At 37.2% G+C, this 19,794-nt stretch overlaps 2 protein-coding genes across 2 annotated transcripts; both read left to right on the forward strand.

Moving 5' to 3' along the window:
- Positions 1 to 1,489: 1,489 nt before the first annotated feature.
- LOC149956113 (uncharacterized) lies at positions 1,490 to 12,616 on the forward strand. The gene is made up of 6 exons (XM_090164625.1): positions 1,490 to 1,515; positions 2,022 to 2,119; positions 2,326 to 2,497; positions 9,517 to 9,624; positions 9,683 to 9,808; positions 12,441 to 12,616. The coding sequence occupies exons 3-6, from the start codon at positions 2,342 to 2,344 to the stop codon at positions 12,576 to 12,578; spliced, it is 528 nt and encodes a 175-aa protein (XP_090020751.1). The 5' UTR covers positions 1,490 to 1,515; positions 2,022 to 2,119; positions 2,326 to 2,341; the 3' UTR covers positions 12,579 to 12,616.
- Positions 12,617 to 14,215: 1,599 nt separating this feature from the next.
- Positions 14,216 to 15,531, forward strand: LOC149956114 (uncharacterized). The gene is made up of 2 exons (XM_090166766.1): positions 14,216 to 14,625; positions 14,721 to 15,531. The coding sequence occupies exons 1-2, from the start codon at positions 14,216 to 14,218 to the stop codon at positions 15,529 to 15,531; spliced, it is 1,221 nt and encodes a 406-aa protein (XP_090022892.1).
- The last annotated feature ends 4,263 nt before the right edge of the window (positions 15,532 to 19,794 follow it).

Below are 19,794 nucleotides of genomic sequence, written 5' to 3' on the forward strand. Positions count from 1 at the left end.
TTTCCTTCAGTCTCCTGATTGGCTGAAAACGCTTCACTGGTCTCGAAAGTTGCCACCCAAATCAAATCGACATGATAGAAGGGCTATATCGTAGGGTTGGATATTCATAGCTAGATATATTCATGGTTTTGCACTCGAAGATCTATTTGGTCCGAGTTTCGCATCTTTTAGTTTGCTCGAAGACCTATCGGTACGAGCTATTTGAAAGTTTTTAAATTTCTTCAAATTTGTTTAGGGTTTAGCTTTTTTATCCCTTTTCTTAATGTACATATTCGCTAATTTTTTCATCCATTGAAAATATGTTGCATGTTTAAGTTAAAAAATAATCACCCTGTACAAACAACCTAGGTTTAAGGATTTTTATTGAAAGTAGCTTTTCCTCAACTACCCTGTATATAAAGAAAAATTCTTCAACATCTTGTAATTGATTATAATTTCCACAATTATTAACAAACCTAAATTATTCATAAAAAATCCTTCGAAAAAATTATTAGTGCACTTCAAGGCCAGAGTTCAAATATAAAAAAACGGTACAGCATGGTGCGTACGAGTATTGGCATAAAATGTCTTTGAAATTATTAATATAATTTTAGACGAACAAGAAAAAAGTCATGGAAAAAAATAAATAAATTTCATTTCATTAAATCGCCAAATATCACTGAAATTAATTTATCGAGGGTCTGTTATATACTGTGCTGCGACGTATCATCAGTCCCGCATTATACATAAGGATAACTCTGCATAAGCAAGGGGCCAACCAAAGCAGGGCCCTAAAGAAGCCCTTTAGGGGGGCCTATGTAAGGAAAGCATAAAAATGGTACAAATACCATAATTTTGCATCATATTATAAATGGTCCTATTATTTTGAGAGAGGGCTATATAGTACCAAAATGTACCATATTTTCAACCTATTGTACTTTAATGGTACTATATTGATATTTACATTATTTCTACTACTAAAATTATAAGCATTTCTTATTAACTATACATAAAATCGTCGCCTGAAAGCAAAAACCACATAACTTTATACTAATTAAAAGTATAATTAAATTTACGTAATTTTTGCTTTCAGGCGCCGAAATTTTAAGCCCACGATCTAGTGCTGCCAGATCACTCGATAGTCAATACCATAGAAATCAGAATTTCTAATCGTGGCAATATTTCAAAAATCGTTCTAGTTAGTTATTCCGATTTCTATGGTCCATATTGACTACATCAACTCCACATAAAGAAATGTCACGAGAACAGTTATCTGCATGTTATGGCAACAAACACTTTAAATTAAAAGTAATTAATACTATTTTATATTGGTACCATAATTTCCATTGTTGTACTATAATTTTTTACCCTTGGTACAATAACTCAGTCAGAAAAATCTGGCAACGCTGGTTGGATTTAACGCCGCCTCAGAATACCCCTCCCTACTATTACTTCATGGTATTATTCTCTTCGCGTAGCCCTCTGCATCGAAAATAAAAATAATTTGGCAAATTGACTTAGTTGTAGCGGAGCGAGGTGAGTCTCAATTTAAAAAAAACTAACAATTATGCTATTTATTTACTAAACTAATTAATAAAAGATTAGTAGGGAATTTACATGTTTTCAATTAATTTATACCCATTTCATTCCTAACTATGAGATAAATAGCCAAATTTTACATAAAAATTAACAGGTGAAACAGGATAAGGAATTCAGAAAGTGTAACTTTCGGAATAAAGCTAAACTCAGAAAATAGATAAATTAGTTGTTTGGACTAAACTACTCTAGCGCAATTACGAATTTAAATTGCGGTGAAAGTATACAAAGATTTGATTAAGTTATAAATATAGAGTCTAGGTGAAAATGTTAGTTAATTATAAATTTCATTTTAGAGGGAATTTATACTTCGTATAAATAGACGAATCTCTATACTTCAGCTTTAGTTTGTATCTTTTGTTGGCATAATGACTACCAGGTTATATGTAGGCGCTTTTCTTATTCCAAAGTTTGTGGTTCATTTTAATAATTTGTTATTATTTCAGCAACTTAATTTTCATTGGGGTTTGGTCTCAAGAGAAAATTGCTGGCGGAGGAGATTTCTTACCTGGAAGTCACTAGCAGCGCCAAGTTTGTTTGTGGCGTATGTATGAAGTTGATATTTAGGTAGATAGTTTTTAGGTGCCATCGAGGTATATATTACATTTAAAAGATAGCAATAGTACTATTACAATCAAATTCTAAAGACTTGATAGATAAGTTTACGAATAAGAGTTCTACGGCGAACTGTTTATATTCGGATATCGTGCAGTGCCGATGAGTCCCAATCATTTAAGGTTTTCCATTCAGGAATCTGAATAAGAAAATGACGTCTAACATCGAAATTAAGGCTAAAACCGAAGATCTAGAGAGAATAAGAAAAATAGCATTGAGTCTATCTGCTTCGGCCGAGATCGAACTGCTTCAAGAAGATACTTATTTCAATGTTTCTTCTGGAAGACTCAAGTTAAGGGAAACCGCGGTAAGTTTAAATTTTCTTCCATGGCGGCTGAAATGTTGTAACTCTACTACTGCTATCCCTCTCAACGCAGTGGCGTAGTTAGGGAGGAGGGCGGGGTCGTTCGTTTGGGCGTGATTTGTAAATAAAAACTTCCACAAACGAGAGACTAGTAAGTAACACGTCATGATATCCGCCCCGGGTGTTACCCATGCTAGCTACGCCACTGTCTCAACGTCGCCGAATTATCAGACGCCAATTTTAAAACGTTGCTGAACCAGTAATGACTACCACTATTCATGCACATGCATACACAACATTTAAATGTGGTGATGTGATCTTTTTTACAGAATTCTATAAAAATTTAATAGGTGTTTCTTTTAAATGATTTTTCTACGTCACTAGCTATTATAGGATTGTAGGTAAGTTCGGTGTAAACAAATATTGAGTAGGAAAGTTTTAAAATATCATTAATAAAATTCATAAGTTATTTTGTTTAAAACCCTTCATGGCTTGAAACGCCTCTCGAAAAATATTTTAAAATATTGTTTAGATCAAATAAAATGACTGAGATAGGTGAAAAAAGCATAATTTGACATTGATATCTGGGTACACGTCTCAGATCGCTTTAGCCAGAGCTATTTCGAACTGGAGCATGATACTTTTCTTAGCGAACTGAGTTTCAATCTGTGCTACATTTCGAGCGTGTATTCATTTATTTCAATGTTACGCAGCCTCTTATTTCACTATGTTTTCTGAGATATTATATGTTAATTATGTGTATGCTCAAGCCATGTGAGGTTTTGAAAAAGTGAGATTTTTATAATTTTTCTTCACAACAAATTTTCTATACACCAAACTTTCCTTACAGAGAATTTCCTACACCAAACTTTCCTTACAGAGAATTCCCTACACCAAACTTTCCTTACAGAGAATTGCCTACACCAAACTTTCCTTACAGAGAATTCCCTACACCAAACTTTCCTTACAGAGAATGTTGCAATTGACGTTAAGCGAAATAAAAACGAATGATTTAACTATTACAAAATAAAGGGTTTAATAATATACTTCAAGTTAAAACTGGTTATACATAGATATAAACATTACTGATGTTTTAGAGAGGCATAGTGAGAGCGTGAGTTATCTTACTCATCTAAAAGTAAAACCAAAACTAAAAAACAATATTGGGTCACATGACCAATGACGTCATGCGCCATACCTAGTTATATTAAAGGGCATATGACACCTGTTATCTTTTACACTCCCCCTATTTAATATAAAAAGTATTACTCTATTAGTTGTAACATTTTGCGACAATTCATAAAGTTAGATTTATTAAGAATCTTAGTTAAGATATCGGCGACGTTATCAACTGATTTAACATATTCTAGGTTAAATAAATTCTTATCAATGTTTTCCCATACAAAATGATACCGTAAATCGATATGCTTGGATCGTTGATTTTCAACTGTATTTTTAGTAAGGGCAATAGCGGATTGATTGTCACATAGAACCAATGGTTTGTCAAACGGTATATTGAATGTTTTAAGTTCATCTATAATTGGTTGAATCCATAAAAGTTCTTTAATAGCTTCTGTTAAAGCGACATATTCAGCTTCCGCTGTTGACAGGGCCACGGACTTCTGTTTGATAGCACGCCAGGAAAATAGACTGGTACCTAGATATACCATGTAACCGCAATGAGAGCGTCTGTTGTCACGATCACTCCCCCAGTCACTGTCACTATAGATTGTTATTTGTGGATTCTTTTCACTGTGATAAATCAGTCCATATGTTGATGTTGATAATACATAGCGAGTTAGCTGACACAGTTTTGTCCAATGATTACGACCCGGATTAGCATTATATTGTGACAAGGCGATTACTGCAAATAGAATATCGGGTCTCGTGCGCTGCGCAAGAAACAGAAGTGAGCCAATAAGAGCTTGATAAGGAATATTTGCCATATATTCCTTGTCTTCTTTGGTTGTTGGGCTATCTTCGTTGGTTAATACTGTGTTTTGAACCATGGGAAGACTGACAGGTTTGTCAACAGAAATTCCAAATTTCTTCCCAATCTTGTTTATGTAGGGTGTCTGGTGAATTTTCAAAGTTCCATTGTCTTGGAAATCAAACACAACACCTAGAAGGTGACGAATTGGTCCGAGCTGTTTTAACGCGTATTTTGTTGATATTATATTAAATGTGTCAACTATTACATTGTTGCTTTTCGCTAGTACCACCAAATCATCCACGTATACGAGAATGATCACTTTATATGGTAAGTAATAGATACAGTTGGTACCACGTAGTTTTGAAAATCCCAGCTGCTTGAAACTTTGATCCAACTCCAAAAACCAGTGTCTTCCACTCTGAGGTAAACCATAGAGGGCTTTGTGTAGTTTTAAACAATGGCTAGAATCTTCCTTTTCATACCCTGGAATCTGCCTCATGTATACCGGGGTATCCAAAGTGCCATACAAGTACGCATTTGATACATCTATATGGCTATGTACCCAGCCAAGGCACAAGACAAACAATGAGATAAATAGACGGATCAGTGAAAAACTGATGACAGGGGAAAACGAATCTTCATAGTCCACTCCCGCCACTTGTGCAAAACCTTGGGCTACTAGGCGAGCCTTGTATCGTATTATTTGTCCATCATGATTCTTTTTTAGCGTGTAGACCCATCTGCATCCAATAATACGTCTATCAGGTTTATTTACTACTGTTGCCACTTTCCGTTCCTCCAATGTTTTTATCTCTTGATCCATAGCTTGTTTCCATTGGACTTTTTGAGGAGATTGAATCGCTTCTTGATAATTTGTGGGCACTTTAATTTCTGTACAGTATGATTCATAAATCGCTGATGTATCATCTTGTGCGATGCAGGACAGATGGGTAGCTGCATTTGGAACCACTTTTCTTGAAAAATCGAATAAATTTAAGTCATAATTTAGGCCATTTTCTTTCATATATCTCACAACATCTGGTTTTGATCGTAGTTGTATCCCATCAGGATCGTAAACGTAAATATCCTTCAGACCGGCAGTGGCACCAGACTTCCTTAGCTTCTCTTCCCTTGTCCAGCCAGTTGGCAAACCCGCAATCGGCCTCCTTGTTGGTTGTGTGGGTTGATCAGCAGGTACCATTTCTTGACTGTCAACTGTTATTTCAGAGGATATTGGTTCATTGTTTTCAGTTTCTATTTCTTCCGTAGGAGGGTCTTCAATTGGCCAGAATAAGTTATCATGATCTTGTGTTACACCTTTGACAACATCTATTCCTAACTTGTTTTCATCGAACGAGACATGTTTCGACTCTTTGACTTCTCTGTCCTCCGGTAACCAGACACGGTACCCTTTTGTATTTGTGGCGTACCCTATGAGAATTCCTGGTTTGGCTCGTGGTTGAAACTTATTTTTACGGCGCTGTGGTGGGACATGTACGAACACCAAACATCCTATGCGCTTAAGAAAACGTGCACTCGGTTTCTTTTTTCTCCACAACTCCAAAGGTACCTTATCACCCAGCTTCGAGTGTCGGGAACGATTTTTTAAGGTAGTTGCTGTTTGCACCAATTCGGCCCAAAGAGAATATGGCAATTTAGCGTCATCCGTCAGAGCTCGCACTGTGTTTAACAGAGTTCTGTTTGCTCGCTCGGCAACTCCATTCATTTGTGGTGAATAGGTATTGCTTCGTTCATGTTTTATTCCCGCAGCCTTACAATAGCTTTCAAATCGCTCGGCACAATACTCCATGCCATTATCAGTTCGCAATGCTTTGATACTGTGGCCGGTATAATTTTCTACCTCAGCCTTGTACACTTTGAACCAGTCATAAGCCTGGTTTTTGTTTTTCATCACATATACCTGCATAAATCGACTGTTATCATCAATAAAAGTTATGTAGTACTTCGCACCACCCAATGATGTGACTGGGGATGGTCCCCAAACGTCCGAATGAACCAACTCTAAGAGACTCTTGCTTCGTACATTTGGCAGTGGTTTATGGGTGCTTCGTGTGCTTTTGGCCATACGACATGGCATACAAACACTAAGACTGCCCTTTGGGAATTCCAAACCTTCCAACATTTTATTTGATACCATATATTTTATATCCTCTTCATTTAAATGGCCGAGGCGCTTATGCCACAATTCAATCCCTTCAAGAACTGTTGTATTATGTGTCTCAGGTAGTTCATCTGTTTCCTCTTCGGAAAAACCATCCACTTTGACCTGCGCTTTTACAGTATAGAAGTGTTCGTCAGACAATAATGCTTCAAACCCAAAATCCCCATTTGGAAACAAGGTAGTACATTGTGACTTCTCTATTATAACTTTATAACCGGCTTGGTCAAGTAGTCTACCAGAAATCAGATTTCGGCGCATGCCGGGCGTATATATAACTCCCATCAGCCTGAATACATTTCCACCTTTATCTTTCATCTTTAACCAAATATCGCCACTACCTTCGACCTTTGATATTCCTTCCCCTACGGTGGCTTCAGTGTTCCTTGGCGAGTAACTGGAAAACCATTCTCTGCGGTTACAGAAGTGGTGAGTTGCTGCTGAGTCTATAATCCAGTCATCAGCGTTGGTAGTTGTAGATGACAAAAAAGCGGAAGTAATAAACGCTCCTCTTATTGGCTTCTTGTCTTTAATTATCGCTTTGGTTTTCCCATCTTTGTCTTTTGATCGTTGTGCTACTTTGTCTTTATTGCGACAGTCAGATGCACGATGCCCCCATATATTGCATATGGAACATCGGCCATTATACCTCCCAGTATTCGACCTTGTTGTACCTCGAGATTTCCCAACTTGAGCTGTATATGCATTTGCAGTTTGACCATCAGACGTTTCATTCATGGTTTGACGTCCATGCTCGGCGATAAGTTGATTTTTGATAATTGTCGGAGTGAACTTAGTATCGTCAGCGTCATATATCACTGACACCAGGCTTTGGTAGGATTCTGGTAAGGAACCAATCAGTTGGTAGGATATTTCCTTTTCGGCCACTGTTTCTCCAGCTTCGTCCAATTGTCTCTTGGCATAATAAACCCTTCCTATAAAAGCTGGCATACCTTCACCATCCTGGTAAGTGAGGTTATAAAATTGTTTACGCAGCATCCCGATACGTGCCCGTGTAATTGGCTCAAATGCATCTCGTAATGCTTTCCATATCCCATCTGGTGTAGTCTGACCCTCAATCAAACTTCTTATATCAGCTGATAATCCTAATGCTAGGTTGGAATAGGCCTTGGAATGTCTATCTGCATATCGACGTTTGACGTCATCAGCGGCTGTGCTTGCAGGTGGAACTTCTGTTCCATCTATTATTCCCCATAGGCCTTGGCTCCTCAGAACCATTTCCATTTCAAACCGCCAGCTTCTATAATTGTTGGAAGTCAATTTGGTAACTTGCCCTAGCATGGTTAACCCTCCTTCTGCCATAGTAATAATTGCACTTGGTCTTGTATGCGTGTATACAAAAAGGCCTTGGCTGTCGTCTTGTTTCCTTTACTTCACTTTTGATGTCCCCAGCAGAGATGCCATTTGTTGCAATTGACGTTAAGCGAAATAAAAACGAATGATTTAACTATTACAAAATAAAGGGTTTAATAATATACTTCAAGTTAAAACTGGTTATACATAGATATAAACATTACTGATGTTTTAGAGAGGCATAGTGAGAGCGTGAGTTATCTTACTCATCTAAAAGTAAAACCAAAACTAAAAAACAATATTGGGTCACATGACCAATGACGTCATGCGCCATACGTAGTTATATTAAAGGGCATATGACACCTGTTATCTTTTACAGAGAATTCCTACACCAAACTTTCCCTACAGAGAATTTCCTACACCAAACTTTCCTTACAGAGAATTCCCTACACCAAACTTTCCTTACAGAGAATTGCCTACACCAAACTTCCCTTACAGAGAATTCCCAACACTGAATTTGCGTACTCCCCTATTATAGCTATGACATCAATCCATAGCTCTACTCGGAATGCTCATCGCGGCAGATTTTCATCTCGATGTGGCTGACGGTTTTTTTGACGTCACTATGTTAACTTAACAAACAACAACGCGAGAGGGAAGCGTGCGCGGAGTGGATTTTTCCCTCGTAGGCGGGGCCAAAGCCGTCAGAGTGATCTTACCATACGCGATACGGCAGGACAAGCATTCTAAGTAGAGAGCACGCGCTTGATTCGATTAAGATTTTGGAATTTAAAGTCCACGTTTGAAACGCGCGTGCCATTAAAACATTATAAAGCTTAAGATTGTGACGCCCATAAATCATTTCATACGTTTAAATTTTTTTGTTTTATTTTATGGAAACACCTATTGAAATTCTTAGAGAATTAAGCCACTAGAAAAATTCGGTGTACATTAGGAACAAATAGAGTTAACTAGTTTAAGTAATACAAAACTCATTAATAAACCCAAAAAGATTCTAAATTTTAAGAAATCCGTGAAATTAAAAATTAACCTTAAAAATACAAGGTTACCTCAAAAATCAAACATTGTTTTAGAAATCATAAAATCATTGGGAAACAGAAGTTAACTTTAAAAATCCGAGAAATCTTAGATTTAATCAACTCAATCTCGATTTAATCACAATCTATTTTTTTGAATATATATTTTAATCGTGATTTAATCAGCGCAATCTCGATTTCATCTGCTTTATCACTAACTCGATTTAATCGGCTCAATCACCAACTCGATTTAATCGGCTCAATCACCAACTCGATTTAATCGGCTCAATCACCAACTCGATTTAATCGGCTCAATCACCAACTCGATTTAATCGGCTCAATCACCAACTCGATTTAATCGGCTTAATCACTAACTCGATTTAATCGGCTCAATCACTAACTCGATTTAATCGGCTCAATCACTAACTCGATTTAATCGGCTCAATCACTAACTCGATTTATTCGATCAATGGTGCAAACTTAATCATCGCAGTGAACTGCCCCTCGCTAATAAGCTACATGTAGCTTAAGTATTTATAATTTCTTATATCCATCCGAGGGTCAACCGTCCCAGTTGGTACATTACGATAGGCCTGATTCTGAAGGACCGAAGTTGTCAAAATATACGAAACAAGATTTTGGCACAACTGACGTCAGTGCACTAAAAGTAAAGGTTTTCAAATTAAAGCGATTTGTTTTGGAAATGAAAATAAGTTAATTTCCAGGAAATATTGAAGAACTGCCTCGGAGTTCGAGGAATTGTTAAGAAAAAAAGGATTCTAATTATGGTCGCTCAAACGAGAGTTCATCTGGACACGGTTGAAAATCTTGGCTCCTTTATGGAATTAGAAGTAAGGAAATAGTGATGTTAAGTCCGTATGATTTATCCAGGATGACCAATTTCCCATATTTCCTATATTTCACTATACAGGGTGTTAACTTAAAAATGGACCAGGGTGAATATCTCAAAATGTGTTTTAGCTACGATTTTGAAATTTTAGGTTGTTATAGAGTGCTCAGGGGGTCAACCAACTATGAAAATGACCTTGAACCATGTCTTCAAGGTCATTCGAAAATTAACTTGAGAACCGTAAGAGCTACGAAGTTGGTTCCAATTAGAAAGTTGTTCCCGTCACATTTGATGGTTAACTATCTTTGACTCGATCTGATTTGCGAAATACTAAGTTGAGCAATGGTAGGCCAAAATCAAGAAGGCCGTTAAGTTGATAACGTGTTAAAGACGATGTTCAACTGATAAAGTACTCTTTTTAGGGTACTGAAATTTGTTAGACAACCTCATCGTGGTTGAGGGTCTTTAGTTTGAAAATTTCAGCTCCCAAAACTATAATTTTTCAAAGGCCCAAAAATAATAATTAATTTATAAATAATATAATAATATATTGATATAATAATACAATTTAAAAAGTTACTTAATTCTGTACAGAATTAGACTTGCTTTTTCTAAACACTGCTTTTTACACACAATTCTAAGGGATTTAGTGTGTACTGGGCCCACGTACAGTGTAGCCGATGCCGCCGATTAAATCTACATACTTTTTTAAAATTAAGTCCGACTTGGTTGGAAATTATATATTTAGTTAGTACTGATTATTTCTGAACTACGTTTTCAGTTTCATTATGAAATATTAGATAAAGTGAGATTTCTGGCCAATTCGCGGGAACTCATAACGCACTATTGTGATATTTGAATTTAGTACCAATTGATACATGGCTACCTTATTTCCAAAACCAGGTAACTCGAAAAATTCGGTTTGTCTAAAAATTAATTTTAACTAACGCGTTTGGGTTTCGCTACCTTATTTCCAAAACCAGGTAACTCGAAAAATTCGGTTTGTCTAAATATTAATTTAAATTAGGTTGTTCGCGTTTCGCTACTTAATTTCCAAAACCAGGTAACTCGAAAAATTCTTTTTCGATAAAATTTCTCTTGGCTTTATTAAGTTGACGTACAAAATGATTGGAAATTTGTTCAAATTTAAATTTAATGTTTGAAATATAGTTAATACACAGGGGCGTATTAACCATTAGGCAGAGTAGGCACGTGCCTAGGGCGCCATTTTTCTAGGGCCGCCAAAACTCTGATAAAGCCCCACGGTCGAAGTACTTGGATTTGTCACCTGTCCGGGCTTGGGGACGCTGACGTAGGGCATTCTGATGAGACCACCGGTGTAGTAGGCTTTTTGATTAGCTTGGAGCACCGGTATATAAATTCTGACCACATGGCTTGCCCCTACTTACAATGTTAGTTGACCAACCCTTTAGACAATGCCAAGGGGCGCCAAAGTTTTCTGTGCCTAGAGGCGCCGAAATGGTTAATCTGCCCCTGTTAATACATCGGGGGATTGTGTGTACTTAAATGTCTGTGACATCTTGTTCTGTCATATAATTTTTAGATTTTCATATTTGTACAGGGTGTTTCAATTTGGTCAATCATGGTATATTTATTGGTTAGGGAGCTCTTTAATTTTGAAATTAGAAAATTTATTTTTTACTAGTAGATGATACCGTGGTAGACAAAGTGACAATGAGAAAGTTGTAAACCATACTCTGAGGGTTACAGCTAAAATTGCTTTTGTTGAAATAAGCTTATTTTCAATGAGATTTGAGGTCATGCAAATAAAACAGGTGGATTCTACCTAAATTCCAATTGTGTCGGAAGTGTATTCCAATTATGTGTCAGCAGGAATTCTAAGTTTATTTTTGTCTAAAACCTACCAGTGAAAAACAAATTCTAAAACTACGAAATGTTATGTGTTTTTTCAGAAATTTACTAATTAAAGAGTTCCCTTACTAATAAATAAAATCTCAAAAAATTTAAATTTCTAGAATAGACCTTTCCATAAAATGTTCGTTACGCTAAGAAGGGGAAGGAAAACTGTTTTGCAAGGATTATTTGGATCAACGTTATATATATTACTCCTTGTTTTTACCCTTTCTCGACTCTTGAGCTTGGTATAACGTCTGCTACCGAGTGTAACAACACACGGCAGATTAAAATTAATCCAAGTGATATTAACAAATTTGTTATATCAAATGTTTAAAGTTTAAAAGTATTTCGTTTACTTAACTAGTCATAAGAGAAGAAGATTTAAATATTTTATATGAGTATTGCAATAATTATTCATTTACTTAGTATCGAAAATAAATTAAAATCAGTTTGAACTCCGAAGTCACTAAATCTAACCCGAGCTCCGTGTAAAACGTTTGGGGAAATCATGGAAGAAGAAAGCTATCTAAGTTCTTACAGGAAAATGCTAAAAGTACAGCCAACGTTTTGTTTTGATATAGCGAAATTGGTGGTGGGTGGCGTAGAGAAAAACCGTGAAAGCACGTAGAAATATTTTATAGAAAGGCCTATTAATAGTTTTCGAGAAAAATAGTCCCGTTATTAGTTACATAATAATTTTAAAATATTTTCGATCAAGCTTTAATAATTTGCTCAGAACGAAAAATCGCACGCAGGTCATGATGCAAGAAGGCCAGTCAATAGAAGAAGGCCAAGCAATTGCTGAAAGTTTAATGCAAGAACTTGGAATCAGTAAGGACGACTTACTATCAGGCTCTTACATTGATTTCATCCTTCAGGCTGAAGGAAAATAAGTTCTTTTAATGTTTTGAAATTAAATATTTTTTCATTATTGCTGTAAATACTTTTTACATCCAATTCATTTAAATATGCAAATTGTCCTTTATTATTATTAAATTATTCTGGTAGATAAATTACGCGCAAAGGTAGAAAATTCCATAATAAAAAGGGGACAAAAAAGAGCTAAACTCTGACAAATTTATAGTAATGATCAAACTTACGGAATACTGGGACCAATAGGTCTTAGAGAATAAATAAATGAGATTGGTAGGCTTCACAAAGAAACTAGAAGGCTTTTCAACAAAGCTAAGAGGTCGGGAGACTGGGCTGCCTAAGAGCAGACCCTCACTGCCTACCATAAGTCTATCCGCGATGCTAAAAACCTTCGTGGAGAAACTTCTGTGAGAACATATCAGATGTTCCCAGTTCAGCCAAGGTAGAAAATTCCATAATAAAAAGGGGACAAAAAAGAGCTAAACTCTGACAAATTTATAGTAATGATCAAACTTACGGAATACTGGGACCAATAGGTCTTAGAGAATAAATAATTGAGATTGGTAGTCTTCACAAAGAAACTAGAAGGCTTTTCAACAAAGCTAAGAGGTCGGGAGACTGGGCTGCCTAAGAGCAGACCCTCACTGCCTACCATAAGTCTATCCGCGATGCTAAAAACCTTCGTGGAGAAACTTCTGTGAGAACATATCAGATGTTCCCAGTTCAGCCAAATTAATGAAAATTATTACTATTAAGTTGAAAGATGGTAGTTTCTCTACTTCTGGCAAGGACACTTTAACTCATATGTTAGAAGTGCACTTTCCAGATTCCAGAGTCACAGATCAAACGTACCAAAAGGGAAGATTGGGCAGTGGCAAATAAGGTTGTCACGCACTCTAGACTCATATAGGCTATACAATCATTTAAGCCCTATAAGTCACCAGGACCTGATGGGATCTTTCCCATTCTGTTTCAAGAGGGCATTGATTATCTCTGCCCTTTGCTGTTAAGGATCTATAGGGCTTGTATTGCCCTAGGGCATATACTAAGCACTTGGAAACTGTCTCGGGCCATATTCATACCCAAGCTTGGTAAGTCGAATTACCTTGAGGCTAAGGCGTTTAGGCCAATTAGTCTAACCTCTTCTCTCTTAAAAATGTTTGGAAAAGTTGGTGGACAGTTATATTAGAGAGGAGGTTGTCTCTAAAATCCTCTCTCCTCCGCACAGTTTGCTTATCAGAAAGGCAGGTCTACTGAGACCGCCCTTCATGGCATAAGCAACTGCCTCGAAAAGGCAATTGATTTCAAGGAAATAGCGTTAGCGGTTTTTCTTGTTATCGAAGGGGCCTTTGATAAGGTCTCTAGCACAGTCATTATGAAGGCTGCTAAGAGGTTTTGTATCAATGACACATTGTGTCTCTGGATCAAATCCAAGTTAAGTGACCGGAAACTCATGTCCTCCCTGCTCGGTGACTCCCTTATGGTCTCCACCAGCCATGGCTGCCCTCAGGGGTGGTTCTCTCTCCCCTTTTGTGGTGCCTGGTGGTGGACGATCTAATGCGGAGTCTGAATAGGGGGGGGGTGTCCCTGTTTCGGTTACGCTGATGATATTGCCATCATTGTCACTGGGAAATTCTCAACGACAGATAAGGATGTAATGAGGAGGGCTCTGGCATCAGTCGAGTGCTGGTGCAAGGAGTTCAACCTCACAGTTAATCCTAGTAAGACGGTCCTGGTTCCATTTACTCGTAAAAGGATCCAGGGGTCGTTCAATGGTATTTCCTTATTTGGAACTAACCTAGCGGTAAGCACCGAGGTGAAATACCTCGGTGTCATCCTTGACAGCAAATTTACATGGAAACCACATCTTGATTATATTATCAAGAAGGGCAAAGTTTTATTTTGTAGGATTAGGAGTGCAATCAGTAAATCCTGGGGCCTTAGTCCCAGAGTTGTATACTGGCTGTATACTATTATCATCAGACCTATTCTGTCTTACGCAGCTGTGGTCTGGTGGCCAAGGGTAACATTAAAAACCGTGCAGTCTGAACTGCGCATCCTGCAAAGGTTAGCCTGTATTAGCATTACTGAAGCTATGAGAACAGCCCCAAGTGCTCCTCTAGAAGTTCTCCTGAACATTCTTCCTCTGCATCTTTTTATAGAGCAGCTGCTGCTTTTGGTGCCTATAGGCTTAACCAAAATGGTTGGTGGAAAGCTAATAATTGGGTAAACAGTCACACCAAACTCTATCTTGATATTTCTAGTCATTTACCCGAACTTAAGATGGGTTCTGACATCTCTGCTGCTAAATTACACTATAGCAAGCCCTTTGAGGTTAACTTCCCAAGCCGCACGGATTGGGCTAACATTACCCTCGGTACCAGAGGTGAGGTGGTCTGGTTTACCGACGGATCTAAGAGCAATTCTGGTACAGGCGCGGGGATGTGCTGCCTTTATAATAACTATGGTTTTTACAAAACCCTGGTGGAATACGCTACCGTTTTCCAAGCAGACATTTCTGCTATCTGCTTCTGTGCCAACTATTGTCTGGAAAAGAAGCATCGAGGGAAGGTTATCCAAATCTACACGGATAGTCAGGCCGCTCTTAAAGCTCTTAACCAGTCTAGTATCACTTCTAAACTGGTTCTTAGCTGCTTAGATCTTATTTCTGATCTTGGGATGCACAATAAAGCTCAACTTTATTGGATACCTGGTCATAAAGGGCATCACGGGAATGAAAAGGCTGATGCCTTGGCCCGGGAGTGTGCAAGAGCTGGGTTTAGTGGGCCTGAACCTGCTCTACCCATCCCCCGTGGCCTGGCACGCAGCCTAGTCTCCAAGTATAGGTCGGATCGTCAACTCAAGCTTTGGCTTGAGATGGATGGTCAAAGGCTGGCCAAGGAGTTTGTCCCTGGCCCGTCTCGCTACTTACAGGCCATTGCCAACTTAACCCAATTTGTAGGGCTTGTCTAACTGAGGAGGAAACTGCCTCTCACATTCTTTGTAGCTGTGACTATTATGCGGCTCAAAGGTTTTAGCATCTTGGTATGCATCGGTTGGAGACGCATGACTTCTTCAACATCCCGGCCAAACAGATTCTTAACTTTGTGGCGGAAATTGGACTTTTTACCTAAAGTCACAGATTAGGGGTTGCACAATGGACCTTATTTAATATTATCCCTTCTATAGAGTTATAACTAAATTTTTCTTTTCTTTTAATTTTTTTAGTTGTGTATTTCCATGATTAGATCAGTATTAATCAAAAGGGACGGTAGTCCCTACGCAAGGTCCGGGTATAGAGTAGAGCACCTACCCGAGCACTTGCTATATTATCTCGAGTCAGAATGAAGCCTTTTTACCCCCTCGTATCTCAAAACCTATAGGTCGTATCAAAGCAAGTGATGTATCGTTTGAAAGGTTACAGGAATGCGACAAACATATACGAATTCCATCGAACAGGGTTGAGGCGACGTTTCGTAGTAATGGGGCAAAGTAAGGCTTAATTTTTCTTCTTCTTCTTCTTCCATCTTCTCCTCGCAGACCGCTCTACAGCAAAAACTACTGACCAGATTTAAATGAAATTTGGTATACAGTTTCAAATTAAGCTCCCATTGTGTCTTTCTAAAGGAGAAGTTCATATCTGGTATAGTTCTTGAGCTATGGCGAAAAATGTGCAGTTCAGAGAGTCGGTAACGAAACCATGGAGTAATAAACACATAACAAGCACTATACCGGAACGACCAGCGATGAAAAAAAATAATGCAAAAGGTTTGAGGGTTGATTCTAGGTGAAAAAGTGGCGGTGTGTTCGAAAAAATAGTCCATTATGACGGATATACTTGGAAAATATATGTATGCAACATATTTATAGGTGGATTGTAGGTAAAAATGGGCGCTGAGTTCGACAACAATAGTCTTGCGAGTGTCCGGGTGGGGATTGTCCGCCATAGGGCTTGTCGATAAATAAGTCCCTTTGCTTCACTGTGTATCTTCACTACAAAAGTAAATGCTTTTGGATTCAGTATTTTTAGTCCTCCCTTGTTAAAGTCTTCACTCCACTTTGTGAAATCATTTGATTTCTCGCTCTTCAATTTAATAGCATTTTTAATGAATTCTTTTGACAAGGAACCGTACGTCAATATTAACTGGCGGACCATATTAACTGGCGGACCATATATCCTCCAATGTGGTGAATAACAAATCGCTCTTTTTGGGTAGCACGTTTCTCCATCAAAAGTGGAATTTGATGATAATTAGTGTCAGTAGTGTTGTCTGCTGTTTTTTTGACAGCTGAAGATTGTATTTCCACTCTTTTTATCAACCGGTTATTCATTAGTCTTCTTGTTAAACATTGAGATAGTAAATTTTTATCTGTCTCGTGTAGCAACTCAAATTCCTGAACAAATGTTCAAATTATAATAAAAAATGAATTTTCAATTAATTATTTAAATTCCTTACATCTATTTAAAAACACTTTCCAATTTCATCTACAAAATGATCATTGCTTGTGGATACCTGCCGATAACATAATTTTTTCCGGATGATTTTGAACTTCTTCAGACAAACTCGATTAAAAATTAAAGTATTAGTAATGAAGTAATTTATGTTTAATCCACAGTTTAATGAAGCATTCCTTACACATTGCGGGGCTAAGATTCTTTGTCAACATCTTTTCTAAATCTTTGATGGCACTTTTGATTAAGATCTCACTGTACATCTTCAAAAACGAATGGCTTATATCATTAACTTTTTGTTTCTTTTCGTTTAATATAAAGAAATAATGATATATTTACCGTTATCTGTTGCGTTGCTAACGGGCTTAGACAATGCACTATAATTATGTTCTAGTAATAATGAATTTATCACTATCCCCAAATTTGAAGGTTGTATAATTTTCCTTGCTTGCTTTTTAATTTGCATATTGCACCTATTTTGTTAAGGAAATAAACTAAATGTTCATTGTCTATTACTACTAAAAAATACGAGACTAGAAATACGCGAGCAGAAAAACTTGCAGACGAAAAGTGCAAAATTTCTACGATTTTTTTACTGCCCCGCCTAAAACGGGAGACGACCACTCCAGGTTAGACCCCGACGCCGCGAAATTTTGATCGGCGGCGACGAGCCGGTCAACTTTAGTCGGCGGCGGCGGCGCGAACGGCGTACGCCGATTTTTTTGTCGGCGGCGGCGTGAGCCGGCGTTTCTTTATAAAGAAAAATAATTTTATACTAGAGAGTAGAAATCAACCTACCTGTGGTCCCAGGGCCATCTTTACCTTACGGGTGCCCCTGGGCTAATAATATCAGACACTCTTTTTCATATCACCGCGTCTTTATTGAATACTTTACAATTAAATTATAAACAAATATAAAGGGCCGGACGGCGCCCCTTCAGAGCGCGGCGCCCTAGGGCTTAGCCCTTCCTAGCCCAATGGTAGAGATGGGCCTGTGTGGTCCTCCTCCTGGTTTAATTTATTTATTCCGAGTATAAGCTTATTTTATTTACGCTAGTTTAGAATAATAATTAACAGCATATAATAATTCAAACAAATCTATTTTTTTTAAAGTATCAGCTACGTTATGTAAATACTACCATTTTGGTAGTTGGAAAATATATATTATGCCATATCCAATTTCCGTCTTCATAACGTTTCAATTGTCCAAAGTAATTCCAAGCTTCGCTACTGCTGATTGCAGAACTTATTTTATGCAAATTACTTTAAACTTCCCACGCTCAAAATCATCATCTCTAACTTTATTACTCTTTACTCGTTTAGTAAAGTTAAAAAATACAACGTCTAATAAAATAATACACAACTGAAATGACGAAAGGCTGACAAGGAGACTATCCAAGGTGTAACACACCAATTTTGTTCAAACTCGGGGGTTTTATCAAATCATCAAAATTCCTTAAAGGAAAAGTTTCAACGGGCATTAGTTTTGCCATGGCAACCGAAAATGAACACAAAATTTAAAATTCCTTACCGAAAAAAACATGGGATTTTGAAAATTCTAAGGGTGGCCACTTGGAAAATTTTCCAAAAAATTAAAAAATTTTAAAATGCAAAAACTAAAAAAAAAATTATCAAAATTGACGAAAAAAATAAAATTTATCAAAATTTTATTTTTTTTTCAATTTATTGAAAATGGGAAAAAATGCAAATTAATAAAAATGGATTTTATTAATAAAAAAATCTTAAATGTGATAAAAATCAATTGTGTTTATCAAATTGATTAGAATGAGATAAATTCTATCAAATCATTTGCATTTTTACTTATTTTCATCAAATTGAAATTTTTTTTCATCAATTTGATTTTTTTTTCAGTTTTTTTCGGTAAGGAATTTTCCATTTGGTGTTGTCAAAAACATTTTCGGTTGCCATGGCAAAACTTATGCCCGTTGAAACTTTTCCTTTTTGGAATTTTCATGATTCATTAAGGCATACTTAACCCCCGAGTTTGAACAAAATCGGTGTGTTACACCCAATGAGGTAGAATAAATAGAGATCCAAACAAATCTGGGATTCGCGTCATCTGTTTCTATAAGCAGACACTTTTGCAAAATATGTTAAGGTTTAGTTTTCCAATAACACGATAGATGGCGCCAACACGATTTGATTAAGTTCATATACTAGGCCTAACTCTCCAACTCAACAAATGCTGTCCCGCGAAACGGGTGGAATGCGGATTGGGATCTCTATTTATTTTACCTCATTGGTGCAACCGGGAGACCCTCCTTCAACTTTTGCAGACGACGGGGGAGACAAGCGAGCCTAGCGAAACATTCGTCGAGGCAGCGACTGCGAGCATTGGCGCACTGGCGCTATGTGAAAACTATTTTTGTTTAAAGAAATATCATAAAAACTATTGCCATTTTTTATTTTTCTTATCTTTTAAAAGGTTAGAAATTTTCTCCGTCGCCTCATTTTTTATTGTGTAAATATTGTTTTTAAAATTAAGTATATAAATCAAACGTGTTTGCCTGTTTACCAGTGCCAGCAAGTTCAGTCTAACGCTTCACTCAAATATGTATGTCGTTCTCTGTAAAATTGTAGTAATAAAAGTTTTAAATAGACATTACTCTAGTTGAAGTAAATAAAATATTGCTAAGCAAGAGAAATAGACAATAAATTCTACAAACTAATGGTGCCGAAACCCGGGAAAGACTTTTAGAATCCTTCAAGTATTCGAAATCTGGGTTATGGACAAATTGAAAAGGAAGCGAGGAGCTATCAGA

Source organism: Leiobunum rupestre, chromosome 2 (genome assembly GCF_980474605.1).
Source record: "Leiobunum rupestre chromosome 2, qqLeiRupe1.1.hap1, whole genome shotgun sequence".
Lineage (NCBI taxonomy): Eukaryota > Metazoa > Arthropoda > Arachnida > Opiliones > Sclerosomatidae > Leiobunum > Leiobunum rupestre.